Source organism: Apodemus sylvaticus, chromosome 14 (genome assembly GCF_947179515.1).
Source record: "Apodemus sylvaticus chromosome 14, mApoSyl1.1, whole genome shotgun sequence".
NCBI classification, from domain to species: domain Eukaryota; kingdom Metazoa; phylum Chordata; class Mammalia; order Rodentia; family Muridae; genus Apodemus; species Apodemus sylvaticus.
The window spans coordinates 49,750,085-49,762,620 of NC_067485.1; the positions used below are offsets into that span (position 1 = coordinate 49,750,085).

The window sequence follows — 12,536 nt, forward strand, 5'->3', positions numbered from 1 at the left end:
TACATCATGAACAAATGGATCAAAGATTATGGGAAATCAAAGACGAGATGTTCCTTTGGCCTGTAGAAAAAGAAAGCTACCCCTCCACGCTATCCTGAATGCATGAAGACAATATAGACTTGGGAATTTACCGGATGAGATACATCCCAGGTTGGCCCATAGACCAGGTGCAGGGGACAGTTAGTGCTGCTTGGCAGATGATTGAGGAGGAAGAGTGAACAAGTTGTTGCAGGAAAGGTCAGCATGTGTGGCGGTGCTATTTCATGGGTGGGACTGCTAGGAATTGCCATATTTCAAAGGAACACCAGTGCCTTTTGCTGTGAAGAGAGTTTACAACAGCTGAGATGGGAGCATGGAGAGCAAGGATCTCTTAAACCCTTTGCACCTGCACTGTACAGGGAAAGAGGCAGAAATATAAAGATCATTTCTTCTGGCTCTTAGTGAACACATCCTCATTTTCTCAACAGCAGGGGTAGGGGCCTCATTGTGTCCAATCTTCTTTGAACATAATTGTGATTTGTATGATTGTAGCGTCTTGGGAGAGAAGCGAAAAGGATGTAGACTTAAAGCTAATTCCTTTAATAAGGAATCAAGATGTCCAGAAATTTATTAAGTTGCAAAAGACTTACAGAGATTTACAGAACTTTCCAAAACTCAATTGAGGTAAGAGCCACGGAGAGCCACCTGCTCCAGCTCTGCTCAGTTCCTCTTCTCAAACAGAATCGAAATGCAATCTGGCTTCTCTGACTGGAAACATCTTCCGGTATTTTCCTTAATGTAGCACAGAGGCAGAGGAGGTGAGGAGAAGGTCACTACTTTGAAGGTCTATGAAGCTTAAAATGTTCTGGCTACAGACTTTAGCTGAACCAATTTTGTTTTCCATGGTGAAAGCTAACCAAACAAACTCTCGAAATGCACCCACAGAGCTTGTATCAAACACTTGAATTTTAGAAGGCAAAGGAAGAAAGGGTCTGATTGTCTTGGCAAAGATCAAATTGTCAGTAAGGTGTTTCTTCATCATTCTCAACATCTTCAGAGGTGTGAGAAATGATTAGAGACAAATATGAGTGTTTGGAAGAGGCTTCCCAGACAGAACTCCTTCCACCATAACATTTTTTCAGAAACCTCAATAGAAATTCTGGGTCATGTCCTTGGAGGTGAAGCAGGCTCTTCACTAATGAACACAAATAGCATTTCCTTACGGGACGGATAATCGACTATGACATTTCAGTGGATTTATCTATCTTTCCTTATTTGTCAAGTTTCCTTATTCCATTTTTGCAAATGAAAGATAAATGCCTTAATAGATTAGCAATCATGAAATATATAAGTATTTATAAAACAGTTCTGCTTTTTAACACCATCTGCTGAAGAGTGGTATTTATTCAGCCACTGATATGAGAACAGATTTTCTTCTACATTATGCAAAGGGAAGTACATCCTTGTACTAATAAGCATGCACTTTGTATTTAGCCAGCCTAAGTTCTAATGAAATTTTTTAGTTGATAAGCTGTGCAATTTTGCTAACATTACTTAACATTACTCCCCCCTTTGATGGAATGGTTTCATTATAATCATACCTTTTAAAGTCATTTAGTTCATCTGACACAGTAATATAGGGAAAACATTCTGCCAAATGCCTAACATGTGTAAGTATTCGATAAATAATAACTATTATCATGCAGCTTCAAAGTATTTTGAATGTCTGGACTGAATTATTTTTTAAAAGACTGATCAGTGAAGGTCTCTCTGATCTGCAGCAAATAACTCTCTGGACTAAAATGAGGCACACATCACAATCAGGATAGATCATACAGTGTTTTTAAAGATGATGTGGTTCTTGCTCATGCTGTGACATCCATTGTGAGTTCACAGAGTGTCAGGTTGCTGAAGGACCTATCTCTCCCACTGCTAGTCAAACAAGCAAGGAGAGAGACACATACCTACAATAAGTGTTCTGTGTTCTGCTCTGGAGGGAGTGAAGTATTCTCCATTCACAATTTACTGCAACTTGTATGGCCTGGCTCAACTGAACAAGGGTCACATGTAATACAGTTATATTCCTGAAAGGTAAAAGCTGGAAATCTGTTTAACAATACTGATGACAATCATAGAGACATTGGCATAACTGAAAATAAGTCTCTGATGGTAGCATTGAGTCAAACAGATATTCATGTGCTAGAGAGTGGCTCAAGGCTTAAGACCACTTAACTCATCTTGCAGAGGACCTGAGTTCAGTTCCCAGTAGCCACATACTCATAACCACAGGTAACTCCAGCTTCTGGGAAATCTGTGGCTTCTGTTCTGCACAGGCCTTTGTACTTGCATGTACATTCTCCTACACAAATACTCACAAGTACACATTACATTTAAAATAGATTAAAATCATGGAGTCAAAATTCATTACTATAGAAGTGATATTAAGGACCTCTGGACTGCAAGTGAGACACGGGTGACCTACCCACGTTGGTGGTACATACCACATGTTGTCTTGGGTTTCTGAAATGTCTGACCCCGTAAGTGGTGCCATAGTTTGAGTTCTTTGGTTAAAGATATCCCAAGCCATTTTTATTCTATTACAGCCTTCTGCCATGATCACATGCTCTTTAAATGGTCCTATCTGTTTTTTTATCTCACATCTAATGGGTTGAATGTGTTCTGACTGTATGGTCCCATTTGGCAAGTTGGATGCTATGGCTAAGAGGCACCATATAAAAAATATTGTTATTGTTATAATGATAAACTCAAGCACTGAAGGGGAAGTTGTGAAATCTTTTGATACTAAGCTATCATTATTTTTAGCAAAATGGAGTTTGGCTTCTCTCTATATTAGCAAGCCCTGAAGATGAAATGCTTGCTATCCCCAGCATGGATCTTAGCAAAGGGCCAAAAACATCCAAACAAAAACATTTTGAGATTATGTTTCATACATTATAGGACAGCTGTTTGCTTTTAAGTATTCTTGGAAATTTAATACAATATAAGAAATTAAAAAGAAGAAAAATACAGTAAACAAAACCGGACTTATTTGATTTTGATTCTAGTTTTATTCTCACCACCACTGAGATCACACTTGCCTGCTAGGTAAATGATTTAACCCTTTGTGTTGACCAGTTGCCATATTGTGTGAGGTTGAGCAAGACTCTGTTTCAGTGCTTTGGGAATGTATCATTAAGAAAGGAGGTACATGCAGTTCTGGAAAAAGGGACTGTTCAAGTAAGTCCCTTTCCTCAGGATGATGTGGTATTATGTTCCTGTTACTTGAATATTCATTATGGTTCCCCACATGTTTTTGGCTACCTCTGTTTCCTGCAACTGTTTGTATTATTAAGTTGATCTGGCTTATAGATAAGTGGTATGAACTTGGATAAATGGTAGCTTGGGATGCTCACGTAGATTGGGTGGATCTCTTTTCTGCTTAAGAATTATGAATGTTTTCTAAAGGGAGGTGAGACAAAACAGTCAGTGTTACTAAAGAGCCCCAAACCACAGATGGAAAACTCTACATGGCTAGTCTGAGGAATTCTTTAGTGTGCCAGGCACTGTCTGTCCATGTGCCTTAATCGAGACAGATTTCCAGAGAGCATAACTAAAGTTTCATTTCTTTGGGGGTAAGTAAAAAGAAGGGTATTGGAATGCATCGCCTTGCAGAAATAGGAGAAACTGTTATGTCTTGGTGGTGGTGTGATTCTATGACTTTCTACATGGGAAGCATTAGCAATTAAGTTAATTTGGACAGATGAGAAATTAATGAATGCAGATATCATAAGACTCTGATCTAGGGAAAGAAATAGACTGATGGAGTGATGAAACCTGACGCTTTCCTTGCCAAGTTCTGATTTAGGAACCCTGAATTCAGCTCATGGATCAAATGAAATATTATTTTCCTTCTTTTGTGCTGCCCTTATACAAAAAGAAGTGGCTGGGTGGCAAAAAGTTGGGATTCAGAAGTAAGAGCATCTGGAGCCTCTGCTTATGTCTGCAACCCTGAGCAGGTGACTTCCTCTGCATGTCTCATTCTCCCTTCCTCTATCTACTAACTGGGGGATTTAAGAGTGAGCTCCATCTTTGACCAAGTAATCAAATAGAATGGTGTCTAGTAGACACCTAATATTTGTTAAAGAAGTGAAAGAAGTGGTATGTTTCCAAATCACCTGCTACTCTAAAAGGAAGAAAGTATAGCATGGATTTCCACTGTGTGCTCCATTGTGATTGCCTTTAGTAGTAGCACAGAGGAAAAGCATAGAACATCTCATTTAATTTACCTCTGAATGGAAGAGAACTGAGTTGCTTTCTTTGTGCTTTCCTGTGAGGAAAAGAATCAAAAATAATTTCAAAAGTAAAACTTCCCTGGGTTCTACCATAAAGTGAGAAGAGACTCAGATGCTAAAGACAAAGGCCAGGGGCTGGAGAGACTTCTCAGCAGTGAGGAGCACCTGTTATTTCTGCAAAGGACCTGGTTCAGGTTCCCAGCTTCCCAGTACCCATATGCTTACCAACAGCCATCTGCAAATGCAGTTCCAGAGGATCCATTGCCCTCTTCTGTGCTCTGCAGGTACTGCATGCACCTGGTGCACAGATCAGACAAAACACCCATAAATGTAAATTTCAAAATCATATCATTAAATTCAAATAACAGAAGCTTTTTCCAGGTAGTTAAACTTACCTCTAAAACACTGAGCTTCAGAGACTACTTTTTGGTCATTTAATTTGCATCATTTGGACACAAAACTTTCTTGATGCACTAGATACTGTCCCTCAACAGATGAATGGATAATGGAAGTGTGGAACATATTTACAATGGAAGTTTATTCTGCTATTAAGAAACATGAAATCATGAAATTTGTAAGATATGGATGGAACTGAAAATTAGTATATTCGGTGAAGTAACCTAGATTCAGAAAGACAAATATGTCATTATTCTCTCATATGCATATCTAAGCTTCTCACTTTACATATATGTATTTGAATTTTGTGGTCATGTGGATATTGACCATAAAATTGTATTGGTGTCCAAAAGACATGAAGAATAGGCTTTAAGAGTGGGGACTGAAGCTGAATATGGCGACACATGCCTTTAGTCCCAGCACTCAGAAGGTAGAGGCAGCTGAATCTGAGTTCAAGGCCAACCTGGCCTACACAATGAATTCCAGGACAGCCCTGGCTACTTAGAGAAACCCTGTCTCAAAAAAAGTGGTGGTAGATGAGAGGGGCAATAATGTGCATGGTATGTGAGACTGGAAAGGGGAATATCAGGAACAGAGAATTGGGAAGGGGGCAGGGAGATAAGTAGGGTAGAGAAGATAAGATTATCCAAAGTGAAGTATGCATAAAACCGTCATAAGAACAACTTCATATACTACTTTCAAAAAATCAAAAATATCTTTGATAGTAGAGAAGAGGCTACATATACAACAAATGTTTTGAAGGTTTTCTTTTACAGTTTTTAAAATTAAAAATAATTATATTTATGGTTTAAATGTATTCTCTTCCTCTCCTCCCCTATACTGTCTCACTCTGTTCCCTCAAACCCAGTAGTCTCTATATCTTTAGTAATGCATATACACATACAAACAGCTGAGCTCTCTTCAAATTTCTTGATGTCTATGTTTTCACTGGTATTGGATAACCAGTTTGGGGGTTCATTGCTGGACAAGACTAAATCTTCTTCCATTATCAGTCACTAATTACTTGTAACTCTTTTTCTATTAGTAGAAACCATGAGCTTTCTCCCTTCCACATCAGTAAGTCTTTCCTTCTAATTGTGTGTATTGGTTACTTTCCTATTGCTGTGATCAAATACCATGAACAAGTCTATTTATAGAAAAACCGTTTTCTTGGACTTGTGGTTGCTGAGAGTTAAAGTCCATGATTGAGGAATGAAGGTTTGTGTGTAAAAGTAGGAAGCTGAGGGCTTACATCCTCACCTGTGAGAATCTAGCAGAGACAGAATATTAGAATTGGCATAGTCTTTAAACTCCCATAACCTGGCCTAATGACACATTGTCTCCAGCATGGCCACATCTCCTAAACTTACCCAAACAATACCATCAACTGGCATCCAAGTATTTAACTGTCTGAGACTATGAGAGATATTTCATTCAAACTACCACATTCCACTCCATGGTCTCTATAGTGTGTGTGTGTGTGTGTGTGTACTGTACATAATATATAATAATGCAAATTGTTGTTAGTTCAAGTTCAAAAATCTCTCTAGTCTTTCACAACCACAATACTTTTTAGAAGTCCCAAGATCACTATCTCTTCAAAAACTTCAGGCAATGTCTTAATTTAGCCCCCTGTAAAAATCTAAAAGCAAATTATATACTTCAAATACATAATTATATAAAATATGTATTATATTCCAAAAGAGAGGAATGGGGGACATAGTGAAGAAATCCTTGACAAAAACAAGACTGAATTCCAGCAGGCAAACATCAAGACCCATAGCTTCTTGTATCATATCAAAGGCTTTGCTGCCTGCAATCTGTACTATCGAATTGGGCTGGTTCTTCTCCCTGAATGCAGATCTTCTTGATAGATATATCTCAGCTCTGTCATCTCCAACGTCTTGGGTGCTACAATGCAACCCAGAGTTTACCTTCACAGCTTTATGCAATGGACTCTCAGGACTTCTCACACTCTCAGGGCTTTAATTCAGGGACGTCCTCACTGCACACTCCCCTGCTTGAGCTACATTTGTTTACCTTGAGCAGCCAGGTATTTTTTGTTTATTTGTTTGCCAAAATATCAGAACAGTCTCCAGGCTAGCTATTAGTCTTCCCCACTGAAAACTGCTTGAGCTGGGCCTTCACAGTTCATATAGTACTTAGCACTCCTGCCTTCTGAACTCCTACTACGATGGCTTATTCAGCTACACTTCCATCTTTCAATAATTTTAATGAGAGAGCATAGTCCATGAGGTCTAAAGACTGGAGATGTTTATTATTAGAATCGTTATTATTAATATTATTAAATTTTTATACAGTCATTTTGATTTTACTACTTCCCATCTCCAACCTCTCCCAGGTCTTCCCCAACTCATATTCTCTTTCCTCAAATCATGTTATCTTTCTCTCTCTCAAAATAAAACTAAAAGAGAAATCAGTAAATTAAACAAACAAAACAATAAAAATTCAAACAAACTAACAACATGGACACCATTTTATGTTGGCCGACTACCTTGGACATGGAGTGCAGTTGACATACTCAGTGTCACTCTGCTGAGAAGACAGTTGCCCTTTGCCATCAGGTACCAATCAACACAGCTTCTTGATTAGAAGTCAGACTTTGTGTCTATTTCTTCTCTGTGCTGGGATTTTGTCTGTTAGGACTAGAGTGAACAGCTCAACTCAGGTTCCATATCATGGGGAGGCAAGAAACCCTGATACTATTACTGATATGCTTATAGACATGAGCCTATCATGGCTATCTTCTGAAAGGCTCACTCTACCACCACCTGACTGAGACAGATACAGATACTTACAGCCAATCATTGGACCAAGCCTTGGGACCCCTATAGAAGAGTTAGGGGAAGGACTAAAGAAGCTGAAGAGGATTGCAACACCATGGGAAGAACAATAGTATCAACTAACCCAGACCCCTCAGAACGCCCAAAGATAAGCTCCCAACCAAGCTGGTATTTTTACTACTTCCTTCAAGGATATAGACAACTAACCAAACAACTTAAGGCATTAGTCTAAACTCTGTGACATAAGGTGTAAAAGGTACCATATACAGAGGTTAGGCAAGGCCCCCAGTTGGGGGATGGTGCCACCCACTCATCTCCACATTCTTAACCCAGAGGGGCTCCTGTCTACAGGAAATATGGGGACAAAGTGTGGAGCAGACACTGAAGGAACAGCCATCCAGAGACTTCCCTACCTGGAGATCCATCCTATATATAGACACCAAACCTAGACACTCTTGCAGATGCCAAGAAGTGCTTGCTAACAGGAGCCTATTATAGCTGTCTCCTAAGAGGCTCTGCCAGAGCCTGACAAATACAGAGGTGGCTGCTTGCAGCCAACCTTTAGACTTATCATGGGGTCTCCAGTGGAGGAGTCAGAGAAAGAACTGAAGGAGCTGAAGATGTTTGTAACCCCATAGGAAAAACAACAATATCAACCAACCAGATACACCACCCGCCTCCGCAGAGCTCCCAGCAGCTAAACCACCAACCAAAGAATGGGAAGGACCCATGGCTCCAGTCACATATGTAACAGAGGATAGCATTGTCTGGCATCAATAGGAGGAGAATCTCTTGGTCCTGTGAAGGCTCAATTCTCCAGTGTAGGGGAATGTGAGGTAGGAGTGGGTAGATGGGAGGGTGAACATCCTCACAGAAGCAGGGGAAGGGGGTTGAAATAGGGAATTTCTGGGGATGGGACTGGGAAATCTAAATACATAAAATATCCAATAAAAAAAGGAAAGGAGCTACTCAAAAGGATGGCCATGGTAGCAACTTCACATGTGCTGTTTTCTCTGTTACCCTGAGCTTGTTTACCCTCTCTATACCCTAGGAAGACCCTCCACCTTTTTTAATGCTGTCTTGTAATATTTCATCTGAAACATTAAGATATCAGTCTTTCCTTCATTTGTTATTCTGGGTTGGTTCTCTGTTGACTAATTCAGATAACTTCCCTTCTTTCTACTCACTTCTACGTTTTGTGCAGAAGCTTTTCTCCATCTCCATTCTCTTACTTTCTGGGATTCTTGTCTGTTTTCTATGAATTCTTAGCTTCTTTATCACATTTACATTTAGTTTATTTTTACTTTTCTCTTTAAATGCTTAGGAATAGATTTTACTTATTTTTCTAAATTTCTAAGTTGGAATATAACACTAAAAATCAAAAGCATTAAAGATTTTCAATTTTATCTCTTGCATTGAGTCTCTTCTTGATTTGTTTTAAGCCATCTCTGATTGTTTCAATGTTTTTTTTTTCTTTTCTGTCCTATGTAATCTTCATATTTCTGGGGATTTTTGATTGACTGATCAGTAAAGAGTGAAAGTCCAGATGTATAGCATTGGCCTTTCTTTTTGGTGTGGTATTTTTCACTCTTATTGAATCTAACATGAACAATAATTTTTGAGTCAGATTTATTTAAATTTAAATATTTAAATTTAAGGACAGTTGGAAACAGCTAAGTCCATGGATATCTTTAACTCTAGTACTGATTTGGATTTCACTTCGGGACCAAAATCCACATGATGGCTTCTAGTGTTCCTTGAGAATCCTTTTTGAACTTTTTAAAAAAATAGCTGGTTGATATTTTGTTTATAGTTAAATACTGGCTGTCTCTACTTTTACAACACTTGCACAAGCAGATCTGAATGAGGTCAGATATTTGACAAAGAGACATCCAACCCTCTGCTTTTTGTCCTTTTTCTAGTCCCAGACTGTCTCTCTCATAACCACTGATTTTAAGATCAAAGGCTCTTACATAGTCAAACAGAATAATTGTCATTCATCCTTTCTCAGTCTCTCAATGTGTAATGCGTTTGTGTCCTCCCTTACTGGGCAAGAACCAGCCCTGACAAAATCCTCCTGTATGATGCATTCCAGGAAAATATGAGAAGAAAAGAAACTCTGCTGAGCTTCAGAGAAAGGAAAACTTTAAGTATTAGTCATAATTTATCCTTGGTCTATAGAAGAAGGCATGTGGTAGGAAAATACTGAATGTGGCAGTGTTAGACCATGTCTGGATGCTGTCTCTGTCAACTAGTATGCAAACAAGTATGCTCATTAATACAATGCTCTAAAAGACATTTCTGTTGTACTAATTGATGTTCTGTTAGCTATGGGTGCTTTGATTGATTTGTTCTTGTAAAGTTCTCAAATCAAGACCAAGCCACTGAGGAACAAGGATGTAGCTCAGTGAGAGAGCACTTACCTAGCATCACCAGAACCCTGAGTTCAGTTACAAATCTGAGAGAGGGTGGAGAAGGAAGGGAGGGAAGGAGGGAGGGATGGGGAGGAGGGAGAGACAGAGGGAGCGAGGGAGGGAGGGAGGGAGGGAGAGAGAGAGAGAGAGAGAGAGAGAGAGAGAGAGAGAGAGAGAGAGAGAGAGAGATTAGAAAACAATAAAGATTAAAATGTAGGATGTGGATATTCTGGCTTTGCTCTATTATCCCATTGACTATCATGGCTGATTTGGCAGATCTGATATACATTGTCTTCCTTTATCAGTTCACATGTGTCCTTCCCAAAGGTGCATACTCTTCAGAGAAGATGACCTTCCTCAAAGGATGAGGACCAGTTTCCAAGTCAAGGGCACATGGATTGTTGTGCTTTCCCGCACTCAAATGTTCTTCAGATAGGGTCTCAAGAGATAGATATGTGCTGCTTTATAAATTCTTCTTGGGACTACTATTTAATTTGCAATCTTGAAGTCCAATCAGATGAAATGCAAAATATCATCAATATAGAATGAGGAAATTTTGTTGAAACACATTCCCAAATGTCCAGCTTCACAACAGAGGAGTGGGAAGCATTATTAGAAAAAGGGAGCATGAAACATTTAATGAGACAATTTCTGTGGCGACAGTGCATCCTCACACCATCATTGGCCACGTGGCTCGTGCCAAACCTTTGAATGCTTTATTGCACTTATGTGAAGAATGAGAACAATAAAAGCAATTGTGATCATTTTTGAAATTATTGTTAGAATTTCTCTATTTACAATGACTGAGTTCTGCTAAATAGCTGACAGTAAATATCTTCATCCTCATAAACTGCAAGAGGCAAGAGAGAGGTAGTGATGTAGTGGCTTTCATATACATAATAACCAGCAAGTTTTGTGTATTATTATGGGTTATGTTTTTGTCTGTTGTCTCAATTAAATCCTTACCTCTAGTCTGTGTGGTAAATATTATTATATTACAGTTGTGGGATATGAAGCTCTGAGAGGGTAAATAATTTGTCCAAGATGGTTTTGTTAATAAGTATAAATCCCAAGGTCCCAAAGCAAGTCTCTTTGAAAAAAAGCTTGGTCATATAGCCTCTTATACCACTAAAGACCATGGACAAGAGTCTGAGTCAGGGTTTAATATATGCTGAGCTAGATTTTAGAACCATTTAGTAAACAATGAAAGAAGCCTGGATTGTCTTCAGTTTGGGCCAGGTTGCTGGCTTTACAAACACACTTCAACTTTGCAGTCATTGTGCTCTTGAACCTATAGTCATCTTGGGTAGGTGCTCTACCTCTGAAGGTGTCTTGTATGGGAAGGTCAGCTTGGAAACACACCAGGCACAGATATGTAGCCCATTGCATGCTGATGGACAGCCTGGAAATTCTCTACACATTTGGATGAGCGATGTATGAGCTGGAGAGATGGCACAAACAGTAAAGCCTAGGCTCACAACCAAAACATCAAGAAAGCACCCTCCCCTCCCCACTCCAAAACAAGCAAAACAAATCCATGGTATGTGGGCAAGGGCATAAGTAGCACAGAAAATATTGGAGTCCAGTGGAAATACTCCATTACTTGAGTAATTAACTTCCCAGGGTCAGTCATTAACAGTTTTTCTCATTCCATTCTGTGGACAGGTCCAGCTGTGAGATATAGCAAGTTCAAGATGTCAGAGGCAAAGCCACCTCCCCTGCTGGGACAGCATACAAGGCATATCCTGAAGGACGTCCTCAGATATGATGTGGGGGCTATTGAGGAGCTCCTCTGCACTGGTGTGATAGAGCAGCATGAAACCAAGTGACAGAGAAGAAAGCATCAGAGAACTGCACCTGGCTGGCCCAGACAGTGAGTGCTCTGCACACGCCTTTCCCCAGTCTTGATCCACTGCAAAGCATGTTGAGAAATGCAGATTACCTGCCTGGCATCTCTGGGATAACTCTAGAATTAAAGTCTAGTGTCCATTTAAAAACTTACTCTTTTGACTTTTCCCCCAGCACATAATTTAATTGTTGATTTGTGGACTTTGATTAATTCTAATCTTTTCACTCAAAAGAAGGGGTAACTGGTGTTGCTATGCTGTTCTCATTTAATTCTTCCACAGTGTAAACATGTATGGAAACATCAAATTATAAGTTGTAGTTTTGATTTGACAATTGAAAATAAAGCAAAACCTAAAAATGTTTTTTTTTCTGGAAAAAGCCCTCTTTATTCTAATTGCCTTAATGCCTAAAATGTTTGCCTGTCCCACCCACACAAGCCTGAAAAAAAGCAGAACTCTTGACATTTTCTACTTGTACATAAAGTTCTCATTTAAATCTTTGTTAGGAAGTAAAAGCAATAAGCAGAATGACAGTCTCTGTGATTGATTTTAAACAGTTTAACTTAATTTCAAGCCCACAAAACCTTTGTTAGTCTGTAATTTAAACCATCAACTTTGCTGATGTCTGTAGTAAGACCGAGCTCCACTCTGCCCATGAGTAGTAAATATTTGCTTTGTGTTGTTTTCCCTGGTGATACTGTGCTGTGTGGTAGAATATCAGTTTCTATGTATTCTTTCAGGGCATGAGCATTTGTGTATATAAAAAAAGTATAGTGGTTCTTCTCTTGCTACCTTATTTTGAGA

General features: G+C 39.2%; 1 protein-coding gene across 1 annotated transcript in view; it reads left to right on the forward strand.

Moving 5' to 3' along the window:
- Window positions 1-12,159, forward strand: part of Sugct (succinyl-CoA:glutarate-CoA transferase) — an 819,151-nt gene extending 806,992 nt beyond the window's left edge. The window contains exon 14 of the mRNA XM_052157285.1: window positions 11,551-12,159. Within this exon, the coding sequence (XP_052013245.1) occupies window positions 11,551-11,714 (164 nt within the window). The 3' untranslated portion in view covers window positions 11,715-12,159. The remainder of the gene's footprint in view (window positions 1-11,550) is intronic.
- The last annotated feature ends 377 nt before the right edge of the window (window positions 12,160-12,536 follow it).